Source organism: Sturnus vulgaris, chromosome 13 (genome assembly GCF_052056855.1).
Source record: "Sturnus vulgaris isolate bStuVul1 chromosome 13, bStuVul1.hap1, whole genome shotgun sequence".
NCBI lineage: Eukaryota > Metazoa > Chordata > Aves > Passeriformes > Sturnidae > Sturnus > Sturnus vulgaris.
Window position 1 is genome coordinate 12,260,001 of NC_142255.1, and position 11,179 is coordinate 12,271,179.

Here is an 11,179-nt window from a genome sequence, read left to right on the forward strand (position 1 = left end):
GAAACAGTTTTACCACTTGTAAAGACCTTGTTGAATAAAGGAAAATTTATCTGCAGATACTTGCTTAACTTTAAAGTAAAATAAAAAGAAGCCAAAACTGGCTACCTTTATTAGTACATATAGTTTGAATATGTTCTGCTTCTTCACCACATGAAATCAAAGGATTGGGCTCATCCAAGCAAATTCTTTGGTATACAAAAAAGGGGTGAGGAGGTGGGATATTATTTTCCTTTAGCAATGACTGGGATCTAAACAGAAGATGTGGGGGTTAATTCACAGAATTGGAGTTCACTGGCGGTAAAGTCCTGGGTGAAGATCTTTCTCTTAGTGCCTGAGATAGCAGGTTGCAACCATCCGAGACGGCGCAAGCCGAGTTCCTCAACCTTTCCCTGTAATCGCTCATTTTGGTGCTACTTTCGGGGTGTTGGGCTATATCCCTGAGGCATTGGGTCAGGAGCACACAAGCAGATACCACACTCATGGCTCCTCCTAGGATGGCAGTTTGCACAGCTTTGCCCTCTGGATTAATGGTGGCAGCTTTACCCAAAAACTGGGGCTCAGTGGCAAAGCCCACCAGAGCATAGACAGACTGCACCAAAGGTCCACTGAACAAGACGCACCGGTTCCTGGTCAGCTCGCTGGGTGAGGTCTTGACCTCCTTGACACAGGCCAAGAGGGCAGAGGCGCTGGTGCTCATGCATTTGACACTGAGTTTGAACTGCTCCTTAGCAAATTTATCCTTGGATTTCTCACTGGCCAGCACGCAGGCGTCTGTCAGGAATTTCAAGTTCTTGGACATGTTCTGAGAAACCTCCAGCAGAAGCTGAGGGCTCATATCTGCCAAAGGGGTGGTCTTCAAGACCCCACAGCCGTGCTCCACCTCATGCCTACATCGGGTCACCTTGTAGCGATCCACCAAGCCAGGCATGGCAGGCTGGGCCCCTGGAGTCTCCACTGCAGCCAGGTAGGCAGCGTGGGCAGAGCACTCGGTTAGGGACACCACCAGCTCCCCCATCTCCATCAGGCTTTCTCCCACCTCCCCGAAGCGTCCCATGTTGAGCTGGCTCTGGACGTCATGGGTCAAGATGGAGAGTCCTTTGGTCCTGGCAATGATCGTGTCCCTGCACTTCTCAAAGGACTCACCGAAGACAGACAGACTCTCGGTGTTCACCGGCCTGGTCTCGCTCGACAGCAAAAGCAGATCGGCCACCAGTTGCATCTTGATCTTGCAGTGGTCGCAGATAGAGATGAGCTTCTTCCTCTGCAGGGAGCTGCTGCTGGGGATGCCGCCGCCGGAGACCTCGCTGCTGGACTTGCCGGAGCCACCGCTAGCCATAGCGCCGGGGGGGCACTCGCATGCCGCTCGCTACCCCGCTGCCGCCGCCTCCGCCGCCGCCCGAGCAGTCCCGACTGAGCCCGGCAGGATCGCTCTGCCTTTTCCGCAACATCATTCCATTAATCGCCGGGAGGCAAGAAAAGGCTCTGGGCGCCGGGGCTGCCGCTGCTGCGGGGAGCGAGCTCGGCCGGGGCGCCCGCCCCGCTCCGGCGCCAGCCTCCGCTCCTACGGCGCTCCCGCGGCGGGGCGGCGCTCGCCGGGCGCCCCCGGGCCCCGGTCTGGCATCCTTTAGCTAAAAATACGTAATTTTTTTTTTTTCCTCCTTTCCTTTTCGCACGCTGGCTCCCCTTCCTTCCACCGCCTCGTCCGGCTCTCCCCGGCTGCGGGATCCTGCGCGAAGTTCCCTTTACCAGCCGCAATACCTCGGGGACGCGCCGCCGCCGCGCGGAGTTGGGGCAGGGGCGCAGCCCTTCAAGTTGCTACCGCGCCCCCGGCGCCTCTGCTCGGGGAGCGCCCGCCGGGCGCAGCTCGCAGGGGCCGGAGGGGCGGCGGCTGCGCACCATGTGCCGCCCCCGGCGCCCGCCGCGGCCCCGGCTCGCAGGAAGCGCCGCGGAGGGTGTGGCCCGCCCGCCCCGCACGGCCCCGCCGCGCACCCGCGGGGAGCCGGCCCGGGAGGGGAGAGGGGCACGGCGGGGAGCCGGGACGCGGGGGACCGCGGGGGGAAGGGGAGGAAAAAAAAAAAAAAATTAGAAGAAGAAAGAGAGGAGGGGGAGGAAAAAAAAAAAGCTCCACCGGATCCGGGTGCTGGGGCGGGCGGGCGGATCCGTTCCCCTTCCTTTGCCGCTGCCTCACTCCTTCCTGCCGCGATCATTCACGCGGGCGCTGCGCGCTCGCTCCCCGCCGCCGCGGTCCATCCCCTGCGCCCCGGGCCCTCCTCGCCGGCTCCGCGGTGGCCGCCGCCGCACCAACTTAGGCTCTTCCCGCAAACAAGGGTGGTGGCCGCGGGCTGCAGCCGCGGATGCTGCGACCCGCCCGGCCTTGCGCTCCTCCTGCCATCTTCCCTGGCTGAGCCGCCAACTCCCAGGGAGGAAGGAAAAAAAAAAAAAAAAAAAAAGAGGAAAAAAAAAAAAAAAAAAAAAGAAGGGGAGGAAATCTTCGTTTAAATTCCCTTTCTCAGGCTTTCAGACAAACTACTGGGAAGCGGCGGCTGCGACGGCGCTGCCAGCCAGACGCTGCACGGCTCTGGGGGAGCTCCCCCGCCCCGCTGCCTTTGCTGTAACCTCACTTGAGCCTATCGAAATCTTTTGTGCGGTGTCACCGCCCTTCGTTTAAATCCTGCCCTCCCCCCGCCGCCGCTCCGCGCCCGCCGCCTCTCGCTCCTCCCAGGCGGAGGGGGCAGCAGAGCCGGCACCGCCCGCCCGCCGCCGCCGCTGCCCCGTGCGGGGCTCCGGAGGGGCTCCGGGAATAAACAAACAGCGCGGCGCGGAGGAGAGGCCCCTCCGGTGGGAGCAAGGCGAGAGGAAGCCGGAGAGCGGCGGCCGGGAGAGCGCGGCCCGGGTGCGCGGGGAGCGGTCGGACAGCGGCGAGCTCGGAGCCGCCCCAGCCGGGCACCGCCGGCCCGGGTCCCGCTCCCCGCCCGGCCCGGCACGGGCAGCCCGCCAGGTGAGTGCGGCGTTCCGCTCCGAGCTGCCGGCCCGTGTCGGGCTGTCCCGGTCCGGTGGCAGAAGCCGCTCCTGTGCCAGCCGGTAGCGGGTGACGGAGCCCGAGTCAGAGCGGGGCCCGCCGCTCCTCATCCCGCGGGGTTCGGGGGACCCGGGCCGGGCTGCTGTCGGGAGTGCTGAGAACGCGGGATGGGGCATTGCTGCGGCTTTCTTTACACTGAAACAGTGCTCTCAGCACCGGCCTTGACCCACATTTTAAACCAATGAAGACGAATTTGGTCTATTGCTCTCCGGTTTCGGTCGCTGTTTTTGAACACTAGTACCAGTTCATGAGAATTTAGCAGGGAAAATGTAAACCTACTGACGCTGCTGCGTACTGAAAGCTCTACGAAGACTTTCTCTGATATGTTTCCATTCTGCAGCACACCGAGAACTTTTTCAGACGATTCTTGTCAAAAGCAAGTAAACCTGAGGCACACATCGGATTCTGTCCTGTTGCACAGTATCTGCATCAATATAATTCTGATTAATCAAAGCCTATGTTGAAACCACATCTTACAATTCTTACATATTTAGGTGTAGCTTAAGCTGCAGCTAAATAATATTCTCTGCTCCTTCCAATTCAGAATTATCTTTTTAAGTCAGCCGCCTAATTCAAGGCATTTACAATGCATTTAGCAGGTTACAGAACTCCAGAAGTACATTTGTCCCAGTTCACATTTAACATCCTGCTACTGCAGGGGTATAAGTGACCTTGAAACAAAAGGAAATTGGACCAGATTGTTCACTTGCAGTTACAATCCAGCGATGATGTTCTACACAAGTAGAGCCCACCTAACGGATTCCATATATTCAGAGAGCTTCAGACAAGTTTATTTGCATGTTACCTAGAAGAACCTTTGGCCATCTACTTGTAGAGCAGGATAAACACAGATGTGAAAGTGGGGGATTAACAGGGTGTACGTATTTGGGGGGCAGGGGAAGCCCTTGCCATAAAGCCAGGCTTGAGGAAAGGGGTAGATACTGATCAACGGGTGTGTCAAAAATAGGGCAGTTCTCCACCCATCCCTCCTCAAAAAAACACTGTGAGAGAAATTCTGTTTACTTGAGTCAGATTATAGCAGTTTCAAGGAAGGTCATGATTTGGGCCTAAACAATTTTGGCTTACTGCCAGCAACTTATTTTCAAAAGTATAAATAGGAATGATTTCAGAGTACTCTGAAAAATAAAAATCAATGGGCAGAAGAAGCCAGCTGAACTGTATTTCAAGGTATTTCCAGATATGTCCTTAAATGAGGTGAGATAGTATGCAGCACAAGGAATGTCTCTCATAAATATTAACCTAGTTTGTCTTTAATGAGGATTGACTACATTTAATTAGGGTTTGAAAGATTTCATTTTAGAAGACGTAGGTCTCATCCCTGGCTAGAAGAGGTGTTACATGACCTAATAATCTTTTCCATTTTTAGATGCTGCTGCCTGCCATGATGCTCTGGGTGATTTGTGCCATTCCCCAAGGACAAAGTGGAGAGGTCCTTGGTTTGGACATGTCCTGCAGTGCCTCCTCCAGAAACCCAGCTGGTCCTTAATTGTGGCAGCTCCTACAAACTGACAGGGCCACCCTTTGGTGGTCTTAGTAACTGCTACAATACAAAGCAAATATTTTCCTAGCTCTTACAACCCATCCACAGGACTGATCCAGTCCTTATCTGCCTCAGTATTAGTAAGGGAGAAATCTGGTAATTTTTGTCCTGTAGTAGGTGTTGCATGTGGACAGTGTCCAAGGAGGTCTTGCCAAATGCCATTTTCCTCCCATAGTAGCCCTGGGTGTTTAGCTTTTCTGCATATTAAATGTTTGGGGAAGTGTGACTTGGCTTTTGCTTTTTGAAAAAATAATGTAGAAAATACCACCTTCATTAGTAATTTTTACCATGGAAGTGGCATTTCCTGGAGCAGCTCCCCGTTAGATCCATCTTAGAGACTGCAGGGTTCCTGCCTGGGTACCCCTGGCCTGGCTGGATTCCCTCTTAGTCTGTGTTTCCCATGTACAGTCTCATTCTGAAAGGCAGCCTTGGAGGTGGATTCTCTTGGGCTGGTAACTTGAGCAGAACTGAGACTCAGCAGGGAACGTGCTTTAAAGTGCCAGTAAATGTGATTGAGGAGGAAAGTTGTACCCAGTGATGTTTGGGGTGGGTATTTCCTTCCTAAGTCTTCTGCACATCTCTTTCAAGGGGAATGTGTTCATACCCATTTACTTCATGGCTGCTGAGTGCAAAGGTGATCCACAGGACTTCACCAGCTTGCTGAATTGGTATAAAAACTTGGAAGATATGAAAATCAGGTGGCCATGCTTGGCTTTAAAAAGATTTCACTGACAGAGTCTGAATGAATTAACTCTCTGGGGTTCAAACCAGCGGGCATTGTCAGATACAAGGGATTAAAAGGCTTTTTAATGTGGCTTAGTAGTGTACAGAAGATTGGCTTACTTGTATGAGCTCTTCTTTTGTCACATTGATCTTTATTTTGCATTGTGCTTAGTACAACAGAAACTGGAGGCTGAAGTCTTCTTTCCTGAATCATCTGACAGGACTTGGCCCTTTTATTGCTTAGTAAAATATTTTTTTGTGAAGGAGGAATTGATTTTTACCAGTGTAGCTACTGTTGAGTAATAACTGAAGAATACCAAGTTGTAATAATTTCATGAGCACTGTATGTGGCCAGGTCAGTGAGAGGAAGTTACTATACGGTGGGTTGTACTTCTTTATATTACTTTCCTGTATAGATGTATTGATCTAGCCTAATAGGGAGCTAGCTGATGAAGGAATAAAAGGCAATTCAGTGGTACCCCTGTGTCAGCTGTATGTGACTAAACCCATGAGGTGGTAATTATGGGAATGATAGCTCCAGTTCTGAGGGATGCAGCTGGTTTGTCAGGCTGTAAACGAAAAATCATAGGAGGATAAAGTTGGCAGGGACTGATGGAAGAAATACTTAAACACTAAGGCAGACTTTGCAGAAGAGGGGGGATGAAGATGTGCCTTCCTCTCTGCAGCAGTGTAAGTCACACAGAAGGAACTGCAAGTGTGTTGACCAGCTTATTGTTCTTAAGATCTATTTTGTCTCAAATGTTTTGGTGCTGAGTAAGTGTTTTGTGGTCAGTACTTACAGCCATTACTTCATAGGAGACTAAAGCTGTGAAATCTGGGTCTGTCTCGAGTCTGCAGAGGTAACCATGGTTGATGCACTGGGGATGCAACCCGAGAACTGGTCTGCCTGTAGCCAGAAATACTTATCTGGAGAAACAGTTAACCAGGCACTCAGGACAGCAAAGTGCAAATGCAGTCAGAAGTTTTGTTTCTTCTTTTGTCTATAAATAAATAGGTTTTAGAATGGAGGGTGGGTTTTCACATACAGGTTTAATTAACCTTGGTGTTCTGATGTGGTGTTTGTGTTTGTTCTTTTTTTAATTTGGCATAGGCAAAAACACAGTATCAAAGGTAAGAACAAATTTATTACATAGACACCATTAATGTAAATATCCTGGTAGTGGGATGTTGGTCAGTTCCCGTTTCTCAGCTGAAAGGTAATACAGCAAAAGAGGTTTATCTTTTGTTGTCCTTTTATTCACCATTTATTGCACTGTTTTCACCACTTGCTGTATATAATCGATTGTTGTCCCCTGCTGTTACCATGGATATTTAGTACATCGACATGGAAAAGAGACACATTTTTATGGAAAGGGAAATGCAGCTATTAAACTCCTCATGCACTGAATGGACAACTGTGCCATATTTTATGTGAATACAGCCAATAATGGTTTTTTGCTTCTTGTTCTTGCCTGCCATCTACACACACAGCCCTCCCTCCTGCACCTCGTGTATCATGAGGCTGGTGCCCAGGAGGTGCTGTGTAGCTCCTGGTGTCCGTTCTCCCTCCCTGTAGCAGGTGAGAATGGCCACAGGAAGGTTTGTGGCCTTGAAACTCAGGAGCACTTCATGGAAAAATGGTAAATGCTGTCAGTTAGAGTGGTCCAGCATAAGCAGGAATCCAAGACCCTCCCTTTGACTCTTACAGCTGGGTTTTTTTGAGATCAAAGGAGAACATGGTATTTTGAACAAAATGTGCAAGGGCCCACCCTTCCTGAATTGCACTTTTGGTGGTGTGTTCTGTCCTGCAGCTGTAATACTCTACAGAAGGGTTTGGGTTTTTCCCCTCCCTGCCCTCTTTTAATATGTATCATGAGAGAAATTTAATAGCTGTTTTCACAGGAGTCTCTGATCCTACACTGCTCTCATTGTGTCTCTGTGTTCTGTGAGCAGGGCTACTGATCTTTAGCAATTTAAGCCTAGCACCTCTGATTCATCTGAAGTTCCTGTAATGTATTACTTACATTAGATGTAGGTGCCAAAACTGACCTGTAAACCTAAAATGAAATTGGGACTGCAACATTAATTTCATTTAGATTGCGAAAATTAGACTATAAATGGAATTCCTGTGGGAACTGTGTAAATCTTCTTTGACATTTATTTAATGTAATTCTTTTCTTAATAGGGTAGCTTTAAATTGTGTAACCAGTACAATGGTTTAAACCAGCACAGATTTGCAGCAAATTCTGCACGAAGATGAGTACTAAGAGGAACATTCTGTGATGTTTCTGAATTTAAGGATCACACTATATTGCTTTAATGCAGTTGACTAGACAGTCAGGCATCATACCCCCTCCCCAACCCTGAGCAGATAGGTAATGACACAAAGCTGTGATGTTGTTTGTCTAACTTCTCCATCCCATCAATGAATTTTAATTTATAAAATGCGTGTGCACAGGATAAGACAAATTCAGGGTAAAGATTTATTTTATGTTCAAAACTCAAGTCAGAATCTGAATTTCAAGGTTAATACCTGAATCAGAATTTTATGTCCGAATCACAATAGTTAATCCCTGATCTGGGAAAATTTTGAATTAAAGACTTAATTTTTCAAATTGGATCCAGGAATTCAAGATCTGACTATCTCTGGAACAAAAAATTATGTTCTCTTAATAGATGGCAAGTAAGTGTTCTTGTCTTATGCATGAAATTAAATTGAGGACTGAAATTATTCTGAATAATTCAAATGTTCATGCTCTAGATGACAGAATATTCTGCTTGCTGTGCTGCTTTTTTTCTTAGGCATGTTCTTGTTTTTAAAGATAACATGTTCAGGTTTGATTCTTCAAGTTTAATTCTGCCTGTGAGTAAATTCAGAGGGTTGGATTAACAAGTGCACTGTCTGTGCCTGAGAGCTCGGGCATTTGATTCTCTCTGCAGGGGAACATTTAAGGTACTTGAGATAATTTGACCTATGAAAACAATAATTTGGAATGTTTTACTGCTAATAACTCATAATATCCTGACATTCTGTAAAATGTATGATAGTGCTTTTAAACAGGGAAGACTGTGCTGAATGTTCAGACATCTCAAAACTTGCTTGAAGTTTTCTGGGTCTCTTACTCAGCAGGTCTTATGTATTGTTTAAAACAATGTTGTCCTGGTCCTGCTCTAAGCCAGTAGGTGCAAAAAGCCTGTTAGGTTGTATGAGAGTCAGATCTCAATCATTTTGATATCCAAAATTACAACTACAAGGCTGCCTTGCACAACACGTAATTCATCTGGGCCTCTGTTAAAGATCCTTTTGTGTCAGTAGAGTTCTTGAAATGAATTGATTCTTCCAGACACAGCAGGTGCTGATAGCAGGCAGCCCTTGCATGTTCATTCTCCCTTCTGTATGCTTAAGGCTGATCTTCTGTCTTAATTGTCTGTATCTTCTTCCAAGAAGGCAGGCACTGCCTTTTCCTTAATGAACTCAAGTTCTTTGTTCTCTCTAAGGTTCCATTCCAAGGAATGTCAAAGAACAAGCTTTAAGATTCTACTGTACTGTATTTGCAAATAAAAGTAAAATGTGACAAATAGGAATCCACTTTAAAATAGAAAATTGCATATAAAACTCCACCACCAGCAAACCAAGTCCACCAGCAAACCAACTCTACCAACTGCTTTCAGCAGTTAAAAATTCACATTCTTCTCCCAGTTCCTAAGAAAGAATGGTATGGAAAACATGTTTTGCACAAATATAGTCCCAAAAATGGGAAAAAAGAGAGAGAATCTCAAACTTCATTACCAGAAATTTAGAACATCCTGAATCCTCTCATATTACAGCTTGACCCAGCCCTGCTCAATAATGAAGACAGTTTACAAGGGAAGGTAGATTTGCCTTTCTGATAAGGTATAATTATAATTAAAGGTACTACTAATAAAACTTGAGTGTTCCAGAAGCAAAAATGATAGTCATGGCTTGAGACCTTCCCTGGACTTTCAGCTGCAAGGTAAAGCATTTACCACCTTACTCTTGCAATCTATAATGAAAGCAGCCATGTATTATCCAATACATTCTGTATTGCAATCCTGTATTGCAATTGTTGGCTGCTAGGACTATGACTAGGACTGTTAAGAAATGTGAAAACGCTTAAGCTATTAAAAGCATATTGGCATGATTCAATAGACGCTCTGATCATTACACAATGTGCTTCAATAAAAAGAAAATGCAATTTAATTTGCTCCTGTCTGTGGTATATGTGCTGCATTGCGTTTGTTTCTTGCATGGGAAAGAGGAAAGCAGAGAACAGGGGCTGAACAGGTGTTTGTCCTGCAGCTGACCCCACAAGCAGCAGACTTGAACCAGTCTTCCCAGACACTGAATTTTGCCTGAACAGAGGTAGTTGCAAAGTAAGAGCCAAGCATGAAAACTACCTCCTTTTTGAAATTAAAGCTTTTATTGGCAGGACAAGGAAATGTATAGTGTTGTTTGATGCAGACCTGGATACACTGAACAACTTGTCCACCTACCAAAGGGAATCTGGTTACTTTTGAGATCCATATCTGAACGCAGTTTCAGATATTAAAAAAAGTAAGTTGGTTTGGTTTGTTCTAACAAGAAAAAACAGAATTGAAGAAAATATTTCCTAGTAGAAATTCAATGAAAATATTTTATGCTGCAAGTCCAGCATTCCAAGATAGAATCTTTTTTTTCCAGTGAATGTATGCACGATCCAGTAATAACAAAAGTTAGCAGAAACCTCTTTTAGTAAAACCTCATTAATCACAGCAATCTGATATAGTATACCTGATGTTCATTATATTTAATGAGAAATCACCAAGCAAATGTGCTCATTAGTGGCTCTGGTATTGGACAGCCCTGTGAGAAGTACTTGTCTAAACCCTGTTTCAGTTATGTACATTTAACAAGCTCCACGAATAGCTCTGGGCTGCTTCCTGTTCCTCAGGCACTGGCAGCGTGTCTGAAATGTTATAAAACCATGGAGGCTGCAGCCCAGGCTGGTTGTTTACGGGGGTGCTGAAATCTTGGATCCCACATCCTCCTCTGCTGTTTCTCGTGGTACGTGTGCTTGGCAGGCTGCTGCTTCATGTGCCGTGTGTCCCTGGTGGTCACCAGCTACTGCAGTGTCTGGTCACTTCAAGAGTTAGTCCAGGCTTTGGAGAGCCTCCCCAAACCCACACCCCACCCTCCTGACTGCTTTTGTTTGTGTTTGCACACCTTGCCCATAAGGGCAGGTGGGTTCCTATGCAGCCACAAGTGGATCATCTGAGGTTGAAACGAAACCATCTCTAAACCTTCCAACCCAAGGCGTTCTGTGATTACAGGATTCGATGATACAGTAACAGAATGGGGGTTGGAGAGTTCTCTCAACAGAATTAGTTCTCTGCTCTGAACCTGGTCTGTCTTCAATGCTGCAATGGAAAAGCAGCCTGTTCACTAATCAGCGTGACTGCAATTAGTATCTACCAGTAGCAGTAACAGTGATGCTTCCATGAATTCCCAAGTTTAAACTTACTGGAATTCAAAGTGAAAGGTAGAAGAGAAGATTGTGCTATTTGTAATTAAAATGCTACCGTGACGAAAAAATGAAGACTGGATTGAAATAAGGCTGTGCAGACATCCATGCATGTAATTTGGATTAGATAATGGAAAAAACAGCCTGTACAAAGAAAAGCCCGTATCTTTTTTTTTTTTTTTTTTTTTAATTGTGGTGGTCAGATGTTCTGAAGTTGTATTTTAGTGACAAACAGCATTAATTTTAATACTTCTAGAAGCCTAATATTGTTGAGAGAGTAGTCAACATCAGAGG

General features: G+C 46.8%; 1 protein-coding gene across 1 annotated transcript in view; it reads right to left on the reverse strand.

Moving 5' to 3' along the window:
• The window catches only part of TLNRD1 (talin rod domain containing 1), a 2,331-nt gene extending 499 nt beyond the window's left edge, over positions 1-1,832 (reverse strand). Inside the window, exon 1 of the mRNA XM_014889734.2 lies at positions 1-1,832. This exon is cut by the window's left edge and continues 499 nt beyond it. Within this exon, the coding sequence (XP_014745220.1) occupies positions 269-1,336 (1,068 nt within the window). The 5' untranslated portion in view covers positions 1,337-1,832 and the 3' untranslated portion in view covers positions 1-268.
• Between the last annotated feature and the right edge of the window lie 9,347 nt (positions 1,833-11,179).